The sequence below is a fragment of the Muscardinus avellanarius genome (assembly GCF_963383645.1).
Source record: "Muscardinus avellanarius genome assembly, chromosome: 10".
NCBI classification, from domain to species: domain Eukaryota; kingdom Metazoa; phylum Chordata; class Mammalia; order Rodentia; family Gliridae; genus Muscardinus; species Muscardinus avellanarius.
Window position 1 is genome coordinate 46,587,469 of NC_137796.1, and position 25,172 is coordinate 46,612,640.

The window sequence follows — 25,172 nt, forward strand, 5'->3', positions numbered from 1 at the left end:
ATCTAACTAGCCAGATCAGTCACATCAACCCTGGCTATCAGTGAGGTGACTGATGTCACTTCTAGGTCCCCCTTACATCCAGATTTTCAAAGGTCTGAGAGAAACACCTCTTAATATAAAACAAAAAAGACATTTATTCATATGTTTATTGTTATACTTGATATTGTAACCAGGGGAGCTCTACCATGGAGATACATGCCCATCATTTTTTTTAATACTTTGAAATATGACCAAGGCCTAAGTAATAGACTGGCCTTGAACTTAGATTGAACCCTTGGGTATTCTACCCCTGACCTACCCTCCCCAGCCTGGTTTGTGTGTGTGTGTGTGTGGTACTGGGGGTGGGACCCAGGGGCTTTTCTACCTCTGGGCTATACTCCCAGACATATACTTTATTTGGAAACAGGGTCTCACTAAGTTGCTGAGAGCCTCACTAAGTAGCCGAGGCTGGCTTCGAACCAGTGAGATTCTCCTGTCTCAGCCTCCCAAGCGCTGGGATTATAAGCATGTGCCATGACATGCGGCTCCTGACATGTATTTTTTTTATTCTTGAAGTTAAAGTAATATTTAGCTAGTCATGGTGGCACATGCTTGTTATCCCAGTACTTGGAAGGCTGAGACAGGATTGCGGGTTCGTGGACAGCCTCAGCTACTTAGTGAGGTCCTCTGCAACTTAGACCTTGTTGCAAAATAAAGAATAAAAAATAGGGCTCAAGATGGGCATGCTGGCTCACCCCTGTAATCCCAGTACTTGGGAGGCTGAAACAGGAGGATCATGGATCATGCACATTCAAAGCCATCCTCAGCTACTTAGTGAAGTTCTCAGCAACTTTGTGAGACCCTGTTTTTGTTTTTTTTTTGTGTGTGTGTGTGTGTGTGGTACTGGGGATGGAACCCATCTACCTCTGGGCTACACTCCTAGACCTATTTTATATTTTATTTGGAAACAGGGTCTCCCAAGCCAGCAAGGCTGGCTTTGAACCTGCACAATTCTCCTGTCTCTGCCTCCCAAGCGCAAGGATTACAAGCATGCGCCACCATGCCCGGCAGTGAGACCTTGTTTTGAAACAAAATATAAAATAGGTCTGGGAGTGTAGCCCAGAAGTAGTATGCCCTTGAGTTCAATCCTCAGAACCGCAAAAAAAAAAAAAAAAAAAAAAAAAATTGATACTACATGTTAAATTTACATAATTGTTAGTGATTTAGCTGAAAGTTTGTGTTCCTTTTTTTTTTTTTTTTGGTGGTACTGGGGTTCCTGGAAGCCCTTCTACCTCCAGGCTACACTCCCAGACCTATTTTATATATTTTTTATTTTTATTTGGAAACAGGGTCTCTTAAGTCAGTGAGGCTGGCTTTGAACCTGCGCGATCCTCCTGTCTCCGCCTCCCAGTGCGGGGATTACAAGCGTGCGCCACCACGCCCTGCTAAAGTTTGTGTTCCTATTGTGATAAAGAGTTGCTGTGAAGCCGGGCGTGGTGGCGCACACTTGTAATCCTAGACCTGCCCCCCCCAAAAAAAAGAGTGACCAATTTTATTTATTTATTTATTTTGCGGGTTTGGGGATGGAAGCCAGGGGCATTTGACCTCCAAGCTACACCCCCTGCCCTATTTTTTTATTCTTTATTTTGAACCAGGGTCTCACTAAGTTGCAGAGGGCCTAAGTAGCTGAGGATGTCCGCGACCTACGATCATCCTGGATTCTGGGATTACAAGCATGCAATACCACGCCTGGCTTAGCGTGACCAATTTTAGAAACCTGAAATAACTTTCTGTGTACCATTTTGGGAACTTTGGTTCAATCAAACATCTAAAACGAAACTGGTAAATTTAGATTTTTATAAACATTAGTCTCTTGAGGTTCCATGATACGAATTTTTTAAAATTTTATTTTAGGCATTGCAGGTTGAATCCAGAGGCATTCTACCTCCAGGCTACATCCCAGCCCTATTTTATTCTCTAATTTGAAACAGGGTTTCACTAAGTTGCAGAGGGCCTCACTAAGCAGCTGAGGTTTTCCACAAACCTGCAATCCTCTTGTCTCTGCCTCTCAAGGACTAGGATTACAAGCATACACCACTATGTTCAGCCTTCTTTCTAAAGCTTTAATGAAGTTGCTTTGTCAAATATCATTAGTCTTTGCCTGAATTCTGTGCTCATTCAGCAACCCTCCCATTACCAATGGCCCAGGAAAAGGTTGACTTTGTCAGGGAGTGGAGTTGGGGTTTGGTGTATATACTTAGTCTCTAGTGCATCTTTCTTTATTCTATTTTCCTTTTTTCTCAGAGGCAAAGTTTTAAAAACATATATACATATGCTGGGCGTGGTGGTGCACGCTTGTAATTCCGGCATTCGGGAGGCTGAGACAGGAGGATTGTGGTTTGCTGACAGCCTCAGCTGCTTAGGTCCTCTAGTGAGACCCAGTTTCAGAATAAAAAATTAAAAAAAAAAAAAAAAGAGCCGGCATGGTGGCGTATACTTGTAATCCCAGCATTTGAGAGGCTGAGACTGGAGGATTGCAGTTGGTGGACAGCCTCAGCTACTTATTGAAGCTCTCTGCAACTCAGTGAGACTCTTTCAAAATAAAAAATGGGGCAGGAATATAGTTCAGAGGTAGAATGCCTGTGGATTCCATCCCCAGTACCGCAAAAGGGGGGGGGGTAGGGAGTGTAGCTCGGAGGTCTAATGCCCCTAGGTACCATTCATTCATCTTAATGGGGTACAGGTGGTAGAGGCAAACATGGATACATCACTCATTTAGCCCTTTTCCATTTCCTCCTGGTGCATTTTTCTAAGCAAGAGTAATTGGCCTAGAAGCACCGTAGCTCTTTGTATTCTTCTTAGACTATATTTGTGGACTACAGAAATTAAGGAGCTCTTCCTGCCCTTATGTAACCTCCTAAGGCCTTATTTGATCAGCCTCCTTTTCAAGACCACTTCTTTTTCTGGTTGACTGTCTGCCATGTTATGAACATGTGAAAATGCTCTTCTGAAAATAACTACTAGTTAGCTTAGTAAATTGTGAAAACTTGTCAAATTATGTATATCCTTGGCAGGATGACCCATCTGCAATGGATTTTGTTACTTCAGCTGCAAACCTCAGGATGCATATTTTCAGCATGAATATGAAGAGCAGATTTGATATAAAGTGTAAGTTTTTAATTTCAGTTGTATTATCAAAACCTCATAGTTGGTTTCCTTTTTTTTTTTTAACAACTAAACATGTTCATTTTTTTTCCTCCCACAGCAATGGCGGGGAACATTATTCCTGCTATTGCTACTACTAATGCAGTGATTGCCGGGTTGATAGTATTAGAAGGATTGAAGATTTTGTCAGGAAAAATAGACCAGTGTAGAACAGTGAGTATTTGGTTTTTTTATTCAACTACTTTTAAAAATTATTTCATACCAGTCAGGTGTGGTGACGCACACCTGTAATTCCAGCAATTGGGAGACTGAGACAGGAAGATCACATATTGTGGACACCCTCAGCTACTTAGTGAGGCCCTTCGCAACTCAGGTCCTCTTTTAAAATTAAAAAGACTAAAAAATAGGACTAGGTGTGTAATTTGGAGGTACAATGCCCCTGGGTTCTATCCCCAGTACCGCAAAAGAAAAAAAAAAAGTTATTTTATAGAGGCTACAGGTATATTTCAATCGTAGAGCACTTGCCTTATATGCACAAACTTGGGTTCAATTGCCCGCAAAGCACAAATTTATAAAACACATTGAGTGGACAGTTTTTTAGATTAGAACAAAAAAATTGGAAAAAAAAGAACAAAAAAATTGGTTCAGAGCACTGGAAAAATACTTGTTCTAGTTATCTTGTATAAATGTATGTAAGTAAGCTTTCCTTGATACTTTAATGGAAAGAAAGCTAATTTGCCTGGGTTGTAAAAGCACACGCTTGCTATTCCATTACTTGGGAGGCTGAGACAGGAGGATCCCAGTTTGGCAGCCAGCCTCAGCTTAGGCCCTCCACAACTTAGTGAGACCCTGTTTCAAAATAAAAAGAATAAAAAATAGGGCTGGTGCTAAGGCTCTTCCTGGGTTCCATTTCCAGTACCCGCCCCCAACACACACATAATAGAAACTAATTTATTTCTGGTGTATCTGTGGTGTATCTGTTTTTTTGTTTTGTTTTGTTTTTTGTTTTTTTGAGAATTACCTTAGGGATTCATTATGAGATCCATATATATTTTATTTTTGCAGTACTGGGAATGGAACCAGGGGCATTCTACCTCTTGAGCGACACCCCCACCCCTAATTTTTTTTTTTATTATTTCTTTTTTTGTATTTTGTAAGTAAGTAAGTACGTAAGTAAAGTAAGACAGACCAGCTCTGGCAATTTAGCGAGGTTCTTATTAACCTAGTAAAGACTGTTTCAAAAAAATAAAAAAATTAAAGGGGGTGGGGGTGGAGTTCAGAGGTAGAAAGCAAAGTTTTTTTTCAGTTTTTCAGTTCTAGGAGGCTTATATGGTTTTAAAAAGTTTATTGGGTTATTTATAGTATTTATAGTACCTTGGTCATCTTGGTCATTTGTCCCTCCACCCCCCCCCCTTTGGTACTTGGAATTAAATTCAGGATAGTATTCTACCTCTGACCTGCACCCCAGCCCTATTATATTCTTATTTTTTTAAACAAGGTTTCTTTAGGTTGATGAGAGTCTCACTGCTTGGTGAGGCTATCCTTGAACCTGCGATCCTACTGTCTCAGATCCCCAAGTACTGGGATTATAAGTGTGCGCACACACCTGGCTTTGATTTTTAATCTTTATTTAGAAGTAGAGTCTCACTAAATTGTGGAGGGCCTCACTAAGTAGCTGAGGCTGGTCAGGAACCCTCAATCCTACTGTTTCAATCTCCCAAATCCTAGGATTACAAGCATGCGCCACCACTCCTGGACTGTGTGGGGTTTTTTTTGGGGGGGGTGTTTGTTTGGGGGGGGTCTGGAGATGGAAGCCAGGAGCATTTGACCACCACGCTACACCCCCTGCCCTATTCTTTATTCTTTATTTTGAAACCGGGTCTCACTGAGTTGTGGAGGGCCTCACTAAGTAGCTGAGGCTGTCTGCGAACCATGATCCTCCAGTCTCCACCTCCCAAATGCTGGGATTACATACCTGGCCCTGTAATTTTTTTTTAACTAAATTTTTTTTTTTTTTTTTTTTTGGTGGTGGTACTGGGGTTCCTGGAAGCCCTTCTACCTCCGGGATACACTCCCATGGGCTATCCTCCCAGACCTATTTTTTACTTTTTATGTGGAAACAGGGTCTCTTAAGCCAGCGCGGCTGGCTTTGAACCTGCGTGATCCTCCTGTCTCCGCCTCCCAAGCGTGGGGATTACAAGAGTTTACCACCACGCCCGACTAAACTAAATTTTAATGTTTATTTGAATTGTATCTGTGATTTTATTATTTTATTTTATTTTTTCTATTTTGGGCCCTGGGAATTGAACCTAGAGACATTCTACCTCTGAGCAACACCCCTAGCCCTTTTTATTTTTTATTTGGAAACAGTCTTGCTGTGTCGCCAAGAGTCTCACTAAATTGCTGAGGCTGGCTTCAAACCCAAGATCCTCCTGTCTCCACCTCCCTAGTACTGGAATTCAAGGTTTTTATAAATATGCCCAGCTGTGACAGTTCCTTAAAGGGCCTATTAAAGGTTTATTACTTCACATAGTATTTGTGCTGACATATTTTCAGAGAGAATTGGCAACTTCAGGCACTATCAATCCATGACCACTTATAAATTCTCTACTTTAGGGTTTTCACACATATGTATTTAGATAGCAAATCTGTGTGGGTCCTTATAATGAATTATATGAAGCTATTTTCTCCATTACCAATATAAAGATAATTTCCCTGTGGAAGGTATTTTTCTCTTTTTCTTTCCACATCTTTGAAAGAATTCCTGTATTAGTAAAGGATGGACTATATATGTCTCTTTAAGACTAAAGCCGAATAGTTGCTTTCTTTGGGTTCCTGCTTTCATTCTTTATTGTAATTGTTTTTGTTTGCCTTGGTTCCTGGTCGCTTAATAGAAGTGAAGGTTGGAAAACCAGGCCCTAAAGAAAGTAATGATTTTTGTGATTAGGTCTTTTTTATTGTGTATCCAGTGAACCAGATTTTAGATTGGTGTATGAAATTGTCACATGTCTGATTCCTGTTTGTTTTTTTCTCTGAAGATTTTTTTGAATAAGCAGCCAAATCCAAGAAGGAAGCTCCTTGTGCCTTGTGCGCTGGATCCTCCCAACCCCAGCTGTTACGTCTGTGCCAGCAAGCCCGAGGTGACTGTACGCCTGAATGTCCATAAAGTGACTGTACTCACTTTGCAAGATAAGGTGAGTGCGGGAGTGGTTTTCCTTCTCTAAAATAAACAATCTAGGTTCCTTTTTGCCTTCACACAGTATATCACTGTAAACTACCTCCTGTCCCAGCCTCCCAAGCGCAGGGATTACAAGTGTGCACCACCACACCTCGCCCTTATTTTATTTTTTTTATTTAGAAACAGGGTCTTGCTAAGTTACTAACAGTGACAGCCTCACTAATTTGATGAGGCTGGCTTTGACCTTTTAACCAAGTACTGGAATTACAAGAGGGTGTCGTTATATCCAGCTCTCATACTTTTGTTTTGTTTTGTTTTTTTCACGTACGTACGTATGTACGTGTGTGCGTGCGTGCGTGCGTGCGTGTGTGTGTGTGTGTGTGTGTGTGTGTGTGTGTGTCTGTGTGTCCGTGTCCCCGTAATGAGGACTGAACCTAGAGGCATTCTACCTCCAAGCTATACCTCCAGCCCCATTTTATTTTTCATTTAGAAACAAGAGTCTCCCTAGGTTGCTGAGAGCTTTTTTTAAGTTGCCGAGGCTAGCTTTGAATCTGTGATCCTTCTGTTTCAGTCTCCCAAGTATTGGGATTACAAGTGTGTGCCATCACACCTGGCTTCTTTTTTACTTATTTATTTATTTCTTGGTACTGGGAATTAAACCCCTAAGGCATTCTACCTCCAAGCTACACCCTTAGACCGATTTTATTTATTTGGAAACAGTACTAGGTTGTTGCAAGCCTCACTAAATATCTGATATTATCCTCGAACCTGTGATCTTCCTGTCTCAGCCTCCCAAGTACTAGAATTACAAGCATGGGCCACCTGTCTAACTTATTTTTTTATTTTTTTATTTTTTGGTGGTCCTGGGGTTACTGGAAACCCTTCTAACTCCAGGTTACACTCCCAGATACCTTTTTTTAAATTAGGAAACAGGGTCTCTTAATCCAGTGAGGCTGGCTTCGAACCTGCGCGACCCTCCTGTTTCCCCCTCCCAAGCCATGGGGATTACAAGCGTGCGCCTCCATGCCCAGCTTATTTTTTTATTTTGAAACAAGATCTAGCTAGGTTGTTTATAGAGTCTAGCTAAACTGCTGAAGCTGGCCTTGAATCTGCAATCCTCCTTTCTTAGACTTTCGAATACTGGGATTATAGGTGTGTACCACCACATTTGGCTACTACATAGCTTTTTCCCTTTTTTTTTGGGGAGGGGGGGCTCATCTGGGATGGAACCCAGGGGCATTTGACCTCCGAGCTACACCCCCTGCCCTATTTTTTTTTTTTTTTTTTTTGGTGGTACTGGGGGTGGAACCCAGAGGCTTTCTACTTCCGGGCTATACTCCCAGACCTTTTTTATATTTTATTTGGAAACAGGGTCTCACTAAGTTGCTGGAAGCCTCACTGAAGAGCTGAGGCTGGCTTCGAACCTGTGCGATCCTCCTGTCTCAGCCTCCCAAGTGTGGGGATTACAAGCGTGCGCCACCATGCCCGGCTTTATTCTTTATTTTGAAACCGGGTCTCATTAAGTAGCTGAGGCTGTCCACGAACCGCAATCCTCCGTTCTCAGCCTCCCAAATGCTGGGATTATAAGCGTGAGCCACCACGCCCAGCTTACATAGCTTTTCAAATATGAATTGATTCTCGTGTGCTAAGTTGGTACCTGAAGAGATACAGCACATTCATACCTAGGTTCACTTGTAGAGTAGGAATATGGGAAGTAGAGGTTTGAAATAGATTTTGAACCAAGCAAGGTGGGTCAACTATAATACCAGCTATTATTACTCTTATTTTTATTCTGTGGTACTGGACGTTGAGCACCCTGGGCATTCTACTTCCAAGCTATACTTCCAGCTCCTTGTTTGTTAGTTTGTTTGTTTATTGGCACTGGGGGTGGAATCCAGGGGCTTTTCTACCTCCAGGCTATACTCCCCAGACCTATTTTATACTTTATTTGGAAACAGGGTCTCACTAAGTTGCTGAGAGCCTCACTAGGTAGCTGAGGCTGGCTTCGAACCTGTGCGATCTTCCTGTCTCAGCCTCCCAAGTGCTGAGATTACAAGCATGCACTACCACGCCCAGTGCCAGCCCTTTTTTTTCTTTTAATTTTGAAACAGGGTCTCACTACTAGGCTGATGTAAAATCTCAGTACTTTCTGAGGCTGTCCTTGAATCTGCAATCTTCCTGTTTCAGCCTCCTAGGTACTAGGATTAATTTATTTTTATGTTTTGGACAGTACTATGGATTGAACCCATCCTACACTCCTAGCCCTATTTTTTTATTCTATTTATTTATTTCTTTATTTTGATGGTACTGGCGATGGAACCCAGGGGCCTTCTACCTCCGGGCTACACTCCCAGACCTATTTTATATATTTTTTTTATTTGGAAACAGGGTCTCTTAAGCCAGCTGAGGCTGGCTTTGAACCTACACTATCCTCCTGTCTCAGCCTCCTAAGCATGGAGATTATAAGTGTGGGCCACCATGCCTGGCTATTCTTTTTATTTTTGAAACAGGGTCTCACTCAGTTGCAAGTGCCTCACTAAGTAGCTGGGGCTGGCCGAGATCTTGGCGATTCTCCTGTCTCGGCCTCCAAAGTACTGGGACAACAAGGGTGTGCCACCAAGCCCTGTAAGTAGCTGGGTTTGTTCCTCAGTACCACACAATGATATGGTCTTGTCCTTAGGCTCTTCTTAATTTGGCATGATTCATATGTATGTATGTATGTATGTATGTATGTATGTATGTATGTATGTGTATTACTGGGGTTGAACGCAGAGGCATTCTACCTCCAGCCCTATTTTTTATTCTTTTTTTTTGGGGGGGGGGTAGGTCTTGGTGGAACCCAAGGGCATTTGACCTCTGAGCTACATCCCCTGCCCTGTTTTTTATTCTTTATTTTGAAACAGAGTCTCACCGAGTTGCAGAGGGCCTCACTAAGTAGCTGAGGCTGTCTGCAAACTGCGATCCTCCAGTCTTAGCCTCCCAAATGGCTGGGATTACAAGCGTGCGCCACCATGCTCGGCTTTATTTTTTTATTCTTTATTTTGAAACAAGGTCTCACTAAGTTGTAGAGACCCTCACTAAGTAGCTGAGGCTGACCACAAACCTGTGATCCTCTTGGTTCAGCCTTTCAAGTACCAGGATTATAAGCGTCTGCCACCACGCCCAGCTTATTATTCATAACTTTTTAATGGCTGATAACAGTGTCACTTTCTGCTTGTGGAATCACTGAACTGTCCTCTTAATTATGTCCATCATTCTGCCTACTTGTTAACATACGTCATAAATTCTGCTTGATAGTGAATAAGTCTTCCTCCCTGAACTGGTTAGGTATAGGGAAAATTGATTTGCAATCAATTGGTCAGGGAAGTAGGAGATCATAATATACTGGCCATGAGAGGGTGGTTACCCCACTTTATTTTCTTGGAAGCAATTATTGCTGGTATATATTAACTGTTGGGATTAAAGATAATTTCTTTATTCATAGGGTATTTAGACTTATAGAGAGACCCTCCATATTATCTTTTAGGAGTCATAGGATTTCACAGGACATTATCCCCCTGCCTTTTTTTTGCGGGTCTGGGGTTGGAACCCAGAGGCATTTTATCTCCGGGCTACACTCCCAGATACCTATTTTTATTTGGAAACGGGGTCTCTTAAGCCAGCAAGGCTGGCTTTGAACCTGAGCGATCCTGTCTCCGCCTCCCAAGCGCGGGGATTACAAGCGTGTGCCACCACACCTGGCTTTATTCTTTATTTTGAAACAGGGTCTCACTGATTTGCAGAGGGCCTCACTATGTAGCTGCGGCTGTCTGCGAACTGCAATCTTCAGGTCTCAGTCTCCCAAATGCTGGGATTACAAGCCTGCCACCAGCCATCACGCCTGGCTACATTATTACTTCTAAATCTTGTAAATGCGTCTTGAAATTTAAAGAGAGATCACATTTAGGAACCCTGAAGTAATCTGAAAATCAGGTTAGTTAGATATATTCTCATCTATCAAACCACAGTAAATCTTAGTACTTGGTAGGCTAAGACAGGTGGCCATCCATCCTCAGCAATTTAAGGAAACCCTGTTTTAAAATAAGAATAAAGCTGGTGTGGTGGCCCATGCTTGTAATCCCAGCATTGAGGAGGCTGAGACAGGAGGATCATAGTTCATGGACAGCCTCAGTTACTTAGGCCCTTTACAGCTCAGTTGAGATCCTGTTTCAAAATAAAAGAATTTTTTAAAATAGGGCTGGGAGTGTAGCTTGGAATTAGAATGCCCCTGAATTCCATCCCCAATACTGCAAAAAATAAAGTAAAAAAGTGAAGACAGGCGATAGTGGCACACACCTGTAAGTCTAGTATTTGGCCGGGTGAGACTGGAGGATTGCATGTTTGAGGACAGCCTCAAAAACCTAGCGAGACACTGTTTCAAATAAAAAATAAAATAGGTAGGGAGAGCCGGGTGTGGTGGTGCACGCTTGTAATCCCTGCGCTTGGGAGGCTGAGACAGGAGGATCACATGGGTTTGAAGCCAGCCTTAGCTACTTAGTGAGGCTCTCAAGCAACTTAGACCCTGTTTCCAAATAAAATACAGAAAAGGTCTCGGAGTATAGCCTGGAGGTATAAAGCTTCTGGGTTCCACCCCCAGTACCACCAAAAAATAATAATAATAAAATAAAATGGGTAGGGAGTATACCTCAGAGATACAACAGAACTGGAATGTGAGCTCAGAGTAGAGCATGCCTGGGTTCAGTCCCTAGCACCACAAAAAAACAAAATCCCCTTGTCAGGTTTGCCACAGAGACTGAGGTGAAATGTCAAGTTTGTGATCCAATTCTTTTTTTTTTTTTTTTTTTTTTTTGGCACCCAGATTGAATCCAGAGGCATTTTACCCCAGAACTAAACCACCAGTCCAATTTTATTTCTTATTTGGAAATAGTTTCACTAAGTTGTAGATGACCTTGCTAAGTTGTTGAGGCTGGCTATGATCCTCCTGTCTCAGCCTTCCAAGTACTGGGATTGATTACAAGCATACACCACCACACCCAATTTGATCCAGTTCTTATATGTAAAGAAATAGAAAGAATACTAAAAACCAACAGAAAGTTCTCACATCTGCTATTTGGAAGAAGTTTGATCTGATCTCTGTTATCATTGGTCATGGAATTTATTCATTTATTTATTTATTTATTTATTTATTTATTTATTTATTTATTTAGCAGTATTGGGGATGGAACCCAGGGGCATTCTACCTATGAGCTATACCCCCAGCCCTGTTCTTATTTATTTTTTTGAAACAGGGTCTCACTAAATAATTGAGGCTGGCCACGAACCTGGATCCTTCTGTCTCAGCCTCCCAAATGCTGGAATTCTAAGCGTGTGACACCACGCCCAGCTCTTTCTTTCTTTCTTTCTTTCCTTCTTTCTTTCCTTCCTTCCTTCCTTCCTTCCTTCCTTCCTTCTTCCTCTCTCTCTCTCTCTCTCTCTCTCTCTCTCGCTCGCTCTCTCTCGCTTGCTCGCTCTCTCTCTCTCTTTATTTATTTTTGTGGTACTAGGGGTAGAACCCAGGGGGTTTTCTACCTCTGGGCTATACTCCCAGACCTATTTTATATGTATTTGGAAACAGGGTCTCACTAGGTTGCTGAGAACCTAAGTAGCTGAGCCTGGTTTTGAACCAGTGTGATCCTCCTGTCTCAGCCTCCCAAGTACTGGGATTACAAGTGTGTGCCACCATGCCCAGCTCCAAGCTTATTCTTTATTTTGAAACAGGGTCTCGCTGAGTTGCAAAGGATGTCACTAAGAGCTAAGGCTGTCCGCGAACCATGATCCTCGTGTGTCAGCCTCCCAAATGCTGGGATTACCAGCGTGCATCACCACGCCTGGCTTACTTAGCCTCTTTTTAATGGAAAGGGAGGAGTCTAGTACCTAGCATGGTGGCACATGTATATAATCCTAGTACTTGGTAGGCTGACACAGGAGTACCATAGATTTGCTGCCAGCCTTAGCAATTTAGGGACTCTCTCCTCAACTTAGTGAGATCCTGTTTCAAAATAAATAAAATAGAGCTGAGATGTAGCTCAGAAACAGAATGCCCTTAGGTACAATCCATAGTATCAAAATAAATAAGTAAATAAAGGCTGGGGTGTAGCTTAGAAGTCGAATGCCCCTGGGTTCAATACCTAGTACTCAAATAAAAGTAAAAGAAAAAACCTGGGTGTGGTGGCTCACGCTTATAATCCCAGTACTTGGGAGGCTGAGGCAAGAGGATCACAGGTTCACAGCCATCCTTAACTGCTTAGTGAGGTGTCCCACAACTTAGAGACACTTTCAAAATAAATAATAAATAGAGGTAGAATGCCCTGGATTAAATCTTAGTTAATGAGGAAGAAAAGGCATCTAGGAGCCAAGCATGATGAAGCACTCCTACAATCCTAGTACTTGGGAGGCTGAGACAGGAGGATCACAGGTCTGAGACCAGCCTTAACAACTTAGTGAGACTCTCAGCAATTTAGGGAGATCCTGTTTTCAAATAAAAATAAAATAGAGTTGGGGGCAGTAGCTGAGAGGTAGAAGAATCTAGGGATCCTCCCCCAATGGTCTTTAATTGCCTATATTAATATTTTGAATCTCTTTTTTCCTTGTAGATAGTAAAAGAAAAATTTGCTATGGTAGCACCAGATGTTCAAATTGAAGACGGGAAGGGAACAATCCTAATATCTTCAGAAGAAGGAGAAACAGAAGGTATTATTGCATGTATTCACTCCCTCATTTGAGAGGGGAAGTAGGGCACGTTAGTTGACCTATGTACTGTGTGTTCCACATTATTATAGTGATGGGAGTGAGACCTTGCCATGGGGGTAGCATCACCTTAGTTTTAGATTTGGGAACTCTGCTATTGAGGTTTCCAAAAATTCTATTTCTCAGTAACTTTCTCATGGACACAGTGACTTCAGTACTCCTGGCTATTCCTAAGAAACCTCCTTGCCTGTATCATGGATCCTGGAGCCTAAGTTGGTGATTAGAAATTGTTCTGGCTGTTAAATCAGTGGGGAGGTTTACTCTCTTGGGAGTTTTTGTCCAAGAAAGGGGAAGCCTTGAAGCCTATTCATGGGAATCAGGAAAATGTTGCTGAAAAATCAGTGTCTAGTTTTAGCTGTCTTAGCTTTCCTTTCAAAAGTTATAAGCAGGATTCCGAGCGTGGTGTTGCACGCTTGTAGTCCCTGCATTTGAGAGGCTGAGACAGGAGGATCGCACAGGTTCGAAGCCAGCCTCAGCTAGTGAGACCCTGTTTCCAAATAAAGTATAAAATAGGTCTGGTAGCTTGGAGGTAGAAAAGCCCCTTGGTTCTACCCCCAGTACCACCAAAAAAAAAGTAATAAGCAGTAGCTGGTGGTGTGGTCTTGTGGTAGAGAACTTGCCAAGTACGTGTAGGGCCCTCAGTTGATCCCCAGCACCACTAACAACCCCCACAAAAAAAAAATCTAAGCAAGTCCTTATGTGTGTGTTTTTGTGTGCATGTGTTTTTTGGTACTGGGAGTTGAACCCAAGGGCATTCTATTTTCTTTAGACACTCCCATCCCTATTTTATTTTGTTTGTTTATTTATTGTGGTAATGAGGATGGAACCCAGAGTCATTCTACCTCCGGGCTACACCCCAGCCCTATTTTTTATTCTTTATTTTGAAACATGGTCTCACTGAGTTGCTGAGAGCCTCCCTAAGTAGTTGAGGCTAGCTTCGAACCTGTGCGATCCTCCAGTCTCAGCCTCCAAGCACTGGGATTACAGGCGTGCGCCAGCACTCCCGGCTCCAGCCTGATTTATTCTTTATTTTGAAGCAGTGCCTCACTAAATTGCGGAGGGCCTAAATAAGCAGCTGAGGCTGGCCATGAACCCAGATCCTCCTGTCTCAGCCTCCCAAATGCTGGGATTAAAATTGTGTGCCACCATGCCTAGCTTCTGCTTGTCTTTTTGAATTGTCCATCTTTTCCCACTAAAGGCTTGCTTCCCCCAAAGTCCCATGAGGTCAGAGAGAACCCAGGGCTCAACAGGGCACCTAGCTTCTGGGAGGCTCTCAGGAGATAGCAGATGAAATAAATAAGTAAGTAAGTAAACAAACAAACAAACAAACAAGCAAGCAAGCCCTGCTTCTCCCCACCCTGAAACTCAAGAGGGGACTCCCCCGAGAGCTCTGGAGGCTCCCCCACCTCTGCCCACTGTGGCTCTCATGGGGCAGAGCAAGAGGCCCTGGCCTCGGGCAGCCTGTTTTTGCATAAGAGGAGGCTACTCTGCAGACACAGAGGCCATGATGCTTGGCCACTGGCAGTTCTCACTGAGGGAGGGACTGCTCCGGGCTGCACTGGCAGAGAGGCAGTGCAGAATGGAGTGCCAGCGGGTGGAGAGGGCAGAGAACCTTCTCAAAAGGGCTAAATCCGGAGCCGGGCGTGGTGGCGCACGCGCTTGGGAGGCAGAGACAGGAGGATCGTGCAGGTTCGAAGCCAGCCGCGGGCGCGCGCTGGCTTAGGAGACCCTGTTTCCAAATAAAAAAATGTAAAAATAGGTCTGGGAGTGTAGCCCGGAGATAGAAGGGCTTCCAGGAACCCTAGTACCACCAAAAAATAAAAAAAAAATAAAAGGGCTAAATCCAAGATGCCGTACAGGCAGTGGTTCTCAGAGTCTAATATCGGACTGAACTTTATTCTGGATGTAGAGAGTCAGCTAACATGCATTTTAATTAATATTTTTGTGATGCTGAGGATGGAACCCAGTGGCATTCTATCTCTGAGCTATACTCCCAATCCTTTTTAACTAGTTGGTTTCTTTTTGGTGGTACTGGGGTTCCTGGAAACCCTTCTACCTCCGGGCCTACACTCCCAGACACCTATTTTTTATATTTTTATTTGGAAACAGGGTCTCTTAAGCCAGCAAGGCTGGCTTCGAACCTGCGCAATCCTCCTGTCTCCATCTCCCAAGTGCGGGGATTACAAGCATGCGCCACAGTGCCCAGCTTGATTCATATTTTATTTTATTTTTTGTGGTATTGGGGTTCCTGGAAGCCCTTCTACCTCCAGGCTACACTCCCATACCTTTTTTTTTTTTTTTTTTTGGAAACAGGGTCTCTTAAGCCAGCATGGCTGGCTGAGAACCTGTGCGATCCTCCTGTCTCCGCCTCCCAAGTACAGGGATTACAAGCGTGCGCCACCATGCCTGGCTTGCTTGCTTATTATTTATTTATTTATTTATTTATTTTTATTTATTTTTGCACTACTGGGGATGGAACCTCTGAGCTATGCCCAGCCCTACTTTTTAATTCTTTATTTTGAAACTGGGTCTCACTGAGTTGCAAAGGGCTTCACTAAATAGCTGAGGCTGTCCTGGAATGTGAAAGGCGATCCTCCTGTTTCAGCCTCCCAAATGCTGGGATTACAAGTTTGCACCACCACACTCAGCTACTTGAAAAGTTTTAATAAAGGCAGAGAGCTGGATGTCACGTGCTGGTGCTGTTGAGTATTAAACAGAAATGACACATGAGCCTTGTGTGGTGGCACATATCTGTAATCCCAGTAATTCTGGAGGCTAAATCAGGAGGATTTAAAGTTCAAGGCCAGCCTAGGCAATTTAGAGAGACTGTATGTCAATAAGTTATTAATTAATTAATTAATTAAAAGGGGGGAGCTGGCTGTGGTGGCACATGCTTTTTGTGTGTGTGTGTGTGTGTGTGTGTGTGGTACTAGGGGTGGAACCCAGCGGCTTTTTACCTCCGGGCTATACTCCCAGACCTATTTTCTATTTTATTTGGAAACAGGGTCACACTAAGTTGCTGAGAGCCTCACTAAGTAGCTGAGGCTGGCTTCGAACTTGTACGATCCTCCTGTCTCAGCCTCCCAAGCGCTGGTATTACAAGCGTGCGCCACCACGCCTGGCGTGGCACATGCTTTTAATACCAGAACTTGGTGCCGGGCGTGGTGGCGCACGCTTTGTAATCCCGGCATTCAGGAGGCTGAGACCGGAGGATCGCAGTTTGTGGACAGCCTCAGCTACTTAGTGAGACCCTCTGCAACTCAGTGAGACTCTTTATTTTATTCAAAATAAAGAATAAAAAATAGGGCAGCAGGTGTAGCTCGGCGGTCAAATGCCCCTGGGTTCCATCCCCAGACCCGCAAAAAAAAAAAAAAAAAAAACAATAATAACAATGATTAATCCCAGAACTTGAGAAGCTTAGACAGGAACAAAGGTTCAAGGCTAGCCTACTTAGTAGTCATGCCCTCCAGAACTGAGTGACCCTGTTTTAAAATAAAGAATGATAAGCTGGGCATGATGACACATGCTTGTAATCCAAGCATTTGGGAGGCTCAGATAGGAGGATCTTGGTTCACAGACAGCCTCAGCTCTACTTAGTGTAGTGAGGCCTTTTGCATTGCAGTGAGACCCTGTTTCAAAATAAAGAATAAAAAATAGGGTTGGGGGAGGAAAATCTTGGATGTAGAATGGCCCTAGGTTCCATCCCCAGTACTGCAAAAATAAATAATGAAAAATGGGGCTGGGGGTGTAGCTCAAAGGTAGAAGGCCCCTGGGTTCAATTCCCATTACAGCGCCAGAAAGGAAAAGGATTGGGGGGTGTGGCTTGGTGGGGCATCTCTAGGTTGGACCCCTAGTACCACAAAGAAAGGGGGAGGGGCAAGAAAGAAATGATGTGTGGAAAAAATACAACAGGTTGGAGGGATTGTTTTGGGAATACTTTACTGGTTCCCTATTGAAAATAAGAAATCCACTGAAATAAACAAGGTCTGTTCCTGTCACAGTGCACTGGAGTCTTATTTCTGATTGTAAAATTCTCTGAAAAGTTTATTGAAATGCTATACAACCCTTTTACAAATAGATACTAAAAGTTTTGACTCTTAGGATTTCATAACTGATTTGGTTTAAATGGGAAAAGGTTCTCAGAATTTATCACAGCTTGGTCCCCTTGAAATAATTTTGGTAATTAAATCCTAAGGGCTGAATTCCCAAGTGCCTAATAGTTTTAGTGTATTAGGTTGCCATGGCTTACATTAAAAACACCAATTTTCATGGCTTAAACAACAAATTTATTTTCTCATAGTTCTGTATGCTGGAATTCTTAAGATCAGTGTTGACAAGTTTGGTTTCTTCTGATAGCTGTCTTTTGGATTGCTGTGGCTTCACATGGCCTTTCCTTTGGGAATGCATATTCCTGATGTCTATGAGTGTTCGTATTTCCTCTTAACAATAGTTAGATTGGATTAAAGCCTTTCCAGGGCTCATTTAACCTCTTTTTTTTTTTTTAATTGCACTTTATTTTTTTTTTTTTTATTTATTTATTTTTTGGTGGTACTGGGGTTCCTGGAAGCCCTTCTACCTCCGGGCTACACTCCCAGACCTATTTTTACATTTTTATTTGGAAACAGGGTCTCCTAAGCCAGCACGCACTGCTGTCTTCGAACCTGCGCGATCCTCCTGTCTCTGCCTCCCAAGCGCGGGGATTACAAGCGTGCACCACCACGCCCGGCTTTTTTCATTTAACCTCTTTAAAAGCTTCAGAGGGCCAGGCGTGTTGGCACAAGGTTATAATCCAGCGCTTGGGAGGATGAGACAGGAGGATTGCGTGGGTTCGAAGCCAGTGTCAGCTACTTAGTGAGGCTCTCAGTAACTTAGTGAGACCCTGTTTCCAAATAAAATATAAAATAATTCTGGGACTATAGCTTGGAGGTAGAAAAGCCCCCAGGTTCCATCCCCAGTATCACAAAAAATAAAAAAATTAAAAGGTTTGAAAAGCTTTGGAGGTTTGAAGCAATCAGATTGTGGGTTTGAAGACAGCCTCGATAATTTAGCAAGACCCTAAGCAACTTAGTGGGACTCTTTTTCCAAATAAAAAAATTAAAGGGATGGAAAATCGGGCATGGTGGTGCATGCTTGGAGACAGGAGGATCCGGTTCAAGGACAGCCTCAGTTACTTAGGCCCTTTGCAACTCAGTGAGACCCTCTTTCAAAGTAAAGAATAAAAAATAGGGTTTGGGGTGTTGCTTGGAGATAAATGCCCCATGATTCCATCCCCAGTACCACCCTCCCCCCAAAAATGGAAAGTGGGATATGAGTATGTAGCTCAGGTAGAATGCCCCTGGCTTCAATCTCCAATACCAAAATAGAAAGGAAGAAAAAACTGTCTCCAAAGACAGTCACATTTTCAAATACTAGGAATTAGGATTTCAACACCAGAGTTTTGAAGGGACACAGTTTAGTCTATAACAATAATTTAGCTTTTAAAAACTGACTTGACTCAAGCTGGGCATGGTGGCACACACCTGTAATTCCAGTGCTTGGGAGACTGAGACAGGAGGATTGCAGGTTCACAGCCAGCCTCAACTACTTAGGCCTTCTGCAACTTAGACCCTGTTTGAAATAGTGAGACCCTTTTTGAAATAAAAAATTAAAATAGGGCTGTGGTTGTAGCTCGGAGGTAGAATGCCCCGTGGTTCAATCCCCAGTACTGCAAAAAGGAGAGAGAAAACAAACAAACCCTGACTCTTCCATGAGGACTAAAGTATCTGCATTCCTTTCACATTTCCTAGCTAATAATCACAAGAAGTTGTCAGAATTTGGGATTAGAAATGGCAGCCGGCTTCAAGCAGATGACTTCCTTCAGGACTACACTTTATTGATCAATATCCTTCATAGGTAGGAATTATTAATGTTTTAAGTTTAAGAAATTATTTCAGTGTACAAATTTAAGATAAATTGGAGGGAAATGTGTTCTTATTCTTAAACCCTATTGTTTATTTGAAGATGCACAATGTATTTGCTTGAATTGGGCACTGAGTTATTTGAAGTTTGACCTACAGGAAAATTTTGGGATTCAGAAATAAAAGAGAAAAGCTGGGGATGTTAGTACATGACTGTCATCCTTGTACTTGGGAGGCTGAGAATGGAGAATTGAAGGTTGGAGGACAGCCTCAGCAGTTAGTGAGACTCATCAACCTACTACCACCAAATAAAGGAAACAATTTAAGGAAGGGTAATTTTAAGATATTTGTAGGCTGGGCGTGGTGGCACACACTTGTAATCCCTATGCTTGGGAGGCAGAGACAGGAGGATTGCGCAGGTTCAAACCCAGCCTCGCTGGCTTAAGAGACCCTGTTTCCAAATAAAATTAAAAAAAAAAGGTCTGGGAGTATAGCCCGGAGATAAAAGGGTTCCATCTCCAGTACCACCAAAAAAAAAAAAAAAGATATTTGTAGCCGGGTGTGGTGGCGCACTCTTGTAGTCCCAGTACTTGGGAAGCTGAGACAGGAGGATCACTGGTTTGAGGATAGCCTCAGCAGTTTGGTGAGACCTTGTTTTTAATACAAATAAAATAGGGTTGGAGTTGTAGCTTAGAATAGAATAGAATGTCTCTGGGTTTAATCCCTGGTACTCCACACATACCACAAACAAGCTACTAAGTAGCTGAGGCTGGCATCAAACCTGTGCAATCCTCCTGTTTCAGCTTCCCAAGCGCTGGGATTACAAGCATGCGCCACCATGCCTGGCTTACAAAATATTTTAAATGCATACACGTATTACAATTAGGATACAAGAGGTTCTTTATCTGTGTATTAGTAAACTAAGTAAGGTTTTTTTGTTTTGTTTTGTTTTTGTGTGGTACTGAGTGTGGAACCCAGGGGCCCAGGCTATACTCCAAGACCTATTTTATTACTTTATTCAAAACAGGGCCTCACTAAGTTGCTGAGAGCCTCAATAAGTAGCTGAGGCTGACTTTGAATCCTCCTGTCTCAGCCTCCCAAGTGCAGGCATTATAAGCGTGCGCTACTGAGCCTGGCTTAATTAAAGGTATGGGTTTTAAACATTCCTGTTGATACTCATAAAGTAAAATAAGAGGCTGTAGTGATGTTATTTGGTCTCCAATTCTTTTATCAATAAACAGTTTTGGAAAAAATGGACGTAGCCTAGACTTCCTTCATTTGTTTGGAAAAAATTACATTTTACATTTGGTTTGTAAAAAGCATAAAATATCTCAGTACGTGGAAGGTTGAGGCAGGAGGATCGCAGATTTGTGGGTAGCCTCAGCTACTTAGTGAGGCCATTCACAACTTAGTGAGACCCTGTTTCAAAATAAAGAATATAAACGGGTCTGGTGGTGTAGCTCAGAGGTTAAATGACCCTGGGTTTCATCCCTAGAACTGCAAAAAGCATAAAATTCATGTGAGTTGTTAGTGAGAAGTATGAATTTTATCACATTACACATTGGAGTCAAGGATAAACATGAGTAGAGTGTGCTTCTAGCCCAAGTGGCATGCTTGTGTTGAGTTGTGAAAGAAAAGACTGAAAAGACATGTACAATGAAGCGCAAATATCACATGTCTAAAAGATACAGAGGTTTGTTTTGTTTTTGTGATACTGGGGATGGAACCCAGGGACATTTTACCTCTGAGCTACATCCGTAGCCCTATTTTTTATTCTTTATTTTGAAACAGAGTCTCACTGAGTTCTAAAGGGCCTCATGAGTAGCTGAAGATGTCCGCAAACATAGATCCTCCTGTCTCAGCCTCCTGAATGCTGGGATTACAAGCATGGGCCACCAGGTGCTTGGCTGGAAACAAAACTTTTTGTTTTTTTGTTTTATCTTTTAGCTCTCTGGGAACAAAAACTTTCTTAAAACATATAAGTATTTTGTCTGACTTTTATCCATTAAAAGTTTTTTTTTTTTTTTTTTTTTTTTTTTTTAGCCAGGTGTGGTGGCGCACGCTTGTAATCCTTGCGCTTGGGAGGCAGAAACAGGAGGATCACGCAAGTTCGAAGCCAGCCGCGTGCGCTGGCTTAGGAGACCCTGTTTCCAAATAAAAATGTAAAAATAGGTCTGGGAGTATAGCCTGGAGGTAGAAGGGCTTCCAGAAACTCCAGTACCACAAAAAAAAAAAAAAAAAAAAAGTTTTGATACAAGTATCTGGGAGCTCATGTACAAAAGTAGTGTTCTATCTTTAAAGATGGGAGGAACCCAGAAGCCATGTAACCCTTACCCCTAAAATACCAAACTTCTGTGGTTAAAATCAGATTACCAGTAATGTATAGTTTCTCCCCCCTGCCCACCACCTGTGATATTGGGGGTGGAACCCAGGAGCTTTCTACCTCCGGGCTACACTTCCAGAGCTATTTTATATTTTATTTGGAAACAGGGTCTCACTAAGTTGCTGAGAGCTTCACTAAGTAGCTGAGGCTGGCTTCGAACCTGTGCGATCCTCCTGTCTCAGCCTCTCAAGCGCGGGGATTACAAGGGTGTGTCACCATGTCTAGCTTATAGATTCTTTTAGCATAGTCATTGAAAAAAGTCTAAAAGTTACTTTAGGTGACAAAGTTTCAGAATTTGTTTTATGTTAGCAATAAGTTATTTAACTTTTTTTAAAATTATTCCCTTATTTGGACAGCCTCAGCTACTTAGTAAGGCCCTTTGCAACTCAGTGAGACCTGGTTTCAAAATAAAGAATAAAAAAAAATTAGGGCTGGAGGTGTAGCTTGAAGGTAGAATGCCCTGGGTTCCATCCAGTACCAAATAATAAATAAATAAGTTCCTTATTTGAAGGTACATTGGTTTTGATCATTTGAATTTTGTTATTTTTGTTTGTTGGTTGGTTGGTACTGGGGTTCCTGGAAACCCTTTTACCTCTGGGTTACACTACCAGACCTATTTTATATTTTTATTTGGAAACAGGGTCTCTTAAGCCAGCAGGGCTGGCTTCGAACCTGCATGATCCTCCTGTCTCAGCCTCCCAAGCACGGGGATTACAAGCGTGAGCCACCATGCCCGGCTGAATTAGTTTTTAATTAGCACAAAAATCAGCTGGGCATGGTGGTGCACGCTTGTAATCCCCACGCTTGGGAGGCTGAGACAGGAGAATCGCACAGGTTTGAAACCAGCCTCAGCTACTTAGTGAGGCTCTCAGCAACTTAGTGAGACCCTGTTTCCAAATAAAATAGAAAATAGGTCTGGGAGTATAGCCTAGAGGTAGAAAGCCTCTGGGTTCTACCCCTGATACCACCAAAAAAAAAAAAAAAAAATTCACAAAAATCTGTGGTTAGAGAATTTTTTATTGTAATTTTTTGGAATATCACAGCTCATATACAAAATTGTATATATATTATATACTTTAATCTCTGAAGACCAGTGTATCTGGTGCTCCTTTGCTGTACGAATAGTTGTAATGATTCTCTTACAGTGAAGACCTAGAAAAGGATGTTGAATTTGAAGTTGTTGGTGATGCCCCAGAAAAAGTGGGGCCCAAACAAGCTGAAGATGCTGCGAAGAACATAACCAATGGCAGTGATGACGGAGCTCAGCCTTCCACCTCCACAGGTGAGGCGTGCTAGTTACCCACTAATCTAGAGAGCGCGGAAACAGACTGATAATTTTGTGAATTTTGAGTATAAAATACAAATCTAGCCGGGCATGGTGGCGCACACTTGTAATCCCAGCATTCAGGAGGCTGAGACCAGAGGATTGTGGTTCCCCGATAGCCTCAGCTACTTAGTGAGGCCCTCTGCAACTCAGTGAGACCCTGTTTCAAAATAAAGAATAAAAAATTGGGCAGGGGGTGTAGCTTGGAGGTCAAATGCCTCTGGGTTCCATCCCCAGATACACAAACCCCAACCCATTTATTTATTAATTTATTTTGCAGTACTGAAGATTGAAACCAGGGACATTCTACTTCCAAGCTATACCCCTAGCCCTTATTATTTATTTATTTATTTATTTATTTATTTATTTATTTATTTATTTTTGTAGTTCTGGAGATTGAACCTAGGGGGCATTCTACCTCTGAGTTACACCCTAGCCTTGTCTTATTTTTATTTTGAAGCAGGGTCTCACTAGTTTTATGAGAGTCTCACTACTTACAGAGACAGTTTTCTAACCTGTGATCCTCCTGTCTCCTCCTGAGTACTGGGATTACAGATATGGACTACCATACCTGAGTTAACAAGCCATCTTAAAATACTAGTATTTTTTGTTGATTTGGCACTGATTTGATAATGGAAATCTGAGTTTATGAGCCATGAAGACATTTAAGACTGGGAAAAATGTCTTTTTCTTTCATTTTTTTTTTCTTCTTTTCTTTTCTTTTCTTTTCTTTTCTTTTCTTTTCTTTTCTTTTCTTTTCTTGTGGGTCTGGTGATGGAACCTAGGGACATTAGATCTCTGATCTACCCTGCCCTGTTTTTTATTTTTTATTTTGAAACAGGGTCTCACTAAGTTGAGGAGAGCCTCACTAAGTAGCTGAAGCTCTCCGCGAACCGCGATCCTCCTGTCTCTGCCTCCCAAATGCTGGGATTACAAGCATGTGCCACCACACCCGGCTCTTAAAAATTTTTTCTTACAAGAAATAAAAACTTTTTTTTTTTTGTTCTGGGGAATGAACCCAGGGTTACAACCCACAGACCTTTTTTTAAAATTTTTGAGACTGACTCTTAAGTTGTCCAGGCTGGCCTCAAACTCAAAATCATCTTGTCTCAGCTTCCCTAGTAGCTTGGGTTTACAAGTTATTAGTTGGGTTTTTACAATTGGAAATGTCTGCAAGTTATTTTATTATTTGCATAAAGTTAGTTTTGACAACATGGTAAACTGCACCCATTTTATTTAGAAGCAACAAATCTGTATATCTGACTATTTTGAGTAGACAAGTATTTGATAAGTGTGGAATTTCTAGCATGTTAGGGCTTTCTCATAATAAGTGTGAGTTTGGTAAAGTGCATCAGAAGAATCTGTTCCCTGGTGTTTCTGTTGTGGTGCTTGGTGCTTTTTCCAGAGAACTGTTTTGTTTGGCACTGGGGGTTGAACCCAGAGGCATTCTACCTTCGAGCTACACCCCCGGAGTCATTTTATTTATTTGGAAACAGGGTCTTGCTAGGTTCATGAGAGTCTTGAGTACTTACTGAGGCTGTCCTCAAACCTGCCAGTCTCCTCTCTCAGCCTTATCAGAACAGGGATTACAGACATGTGCCACTATGCCTGGCTTAAATAACCAGTTCTTTTTACTGGGGTTTCTGGAAGCCCTTCTACCTCCGGGCCACACTCCCAGACCTATTTTATACTTTTTTTTTTTTTTTGGAAACAGGGTCTCTTAAACCAGCACTGCTGGCTTTGAATCTGCATGGTCCTCCTGTCTCCGCCTCCCAAGTGTAGGGATTACAAGCGTGCACTACCACGCCCAGCCAAATAACTGATTTTTACTGTTCTGATTGGGATGTTTACTTCCCTTCCTCCCCTCATTTTTTTATTCAGGAAACTTAAACTACCAATTTCAACTTGTTTGTTTCTATTTCTTTGACCCCCTGCTTATAGCATTCTTTGGAATGTGTTTGCTCTTGGATCTAGAGTTCTCTGAGAGTTTGGGGGATGGACTTTGCCTTGGTGCAGAGTGTGGCTCTCCTGTGAGCTGCTGTGTTGATTCATGACCCCCCCCCCCTTTTATTCTTTATTTTTCTCTATTTTTATTCATTATTTTGAATTTGGTTCTCAGTAAGTAACTGAGGCTGGCTGTGAACCTGCAATCCTTCTGTCTCAGCCTCCCAAGTACTGAGATTACAAGCGTGGGCCACCATGCCCGGCTGAAGCAAACATTTATTGATCTTCTACTATGTATAGGTTTCAAAACCTATACATAGTAGAAGTAAGATAGGAGCCCGATGTGTGGCACACACCTGTATTTCCAGCGCTTGAGAAACTGAGACAGGAGGATCACAGATTTGAAGTTAGCCTCAGTAACTCAGTGAGGCTCTAAGTAGCTTAGCAAGACCTTATTTCCAAATAAAAAATAAAATAAGGCTGGAGCTGGGAAGTAGAATACCCCTGGGTTCAATC

At 42.3% G+C, this 25,172-nt stretch overlaps 1 protein-coding gene across 4 annotated transcripts in view; it reads left to right on the top strand.

Annotated features, from left to right (window-relative positions):
• UBA2 (ubiquitin like modifier activating enzyme 2) overlaps positions 1 to 25,172 on the top strand; it is a gene marked incomplete at both ends in the record, with an annotated part of 63,546 nt that overhangs the window by 36,432 nt on the left and 1,942 nt on the right. For all 4 annotated transcript variants that reach the window (XM_080702195.1, XM_080702196.1, XM_080702198.1 and 1 more), the window contains 6 exons: positions 3,054 to 3,147; positions 3,245 to 3,357; positions 6,183 to 6,338; positions 12,955 to 13,051; positions 18,895 to 19,000; positions 22,534 to 22,670. In XM_080702195.1, the coding sequence (XP_080558321.1) occupies positions 3,054 to 3,147; positions 3,245 to 3,357; positions 6,183 to 6,338; positions 12,955 to 13,051; positions 18,895 to 19,000; positions 22,534 to 22,670 (703 nt within the window). The remainder of the gene's footprint in view (positions 1 to 3,053; positions 3,148 to 3,244; positions 3,358 to 6,182; positions 6,339 to 12,954; positions 13,052 to 18,894; positions 19,001 to 22,533; positions 22,671 to 25,172) is intronic.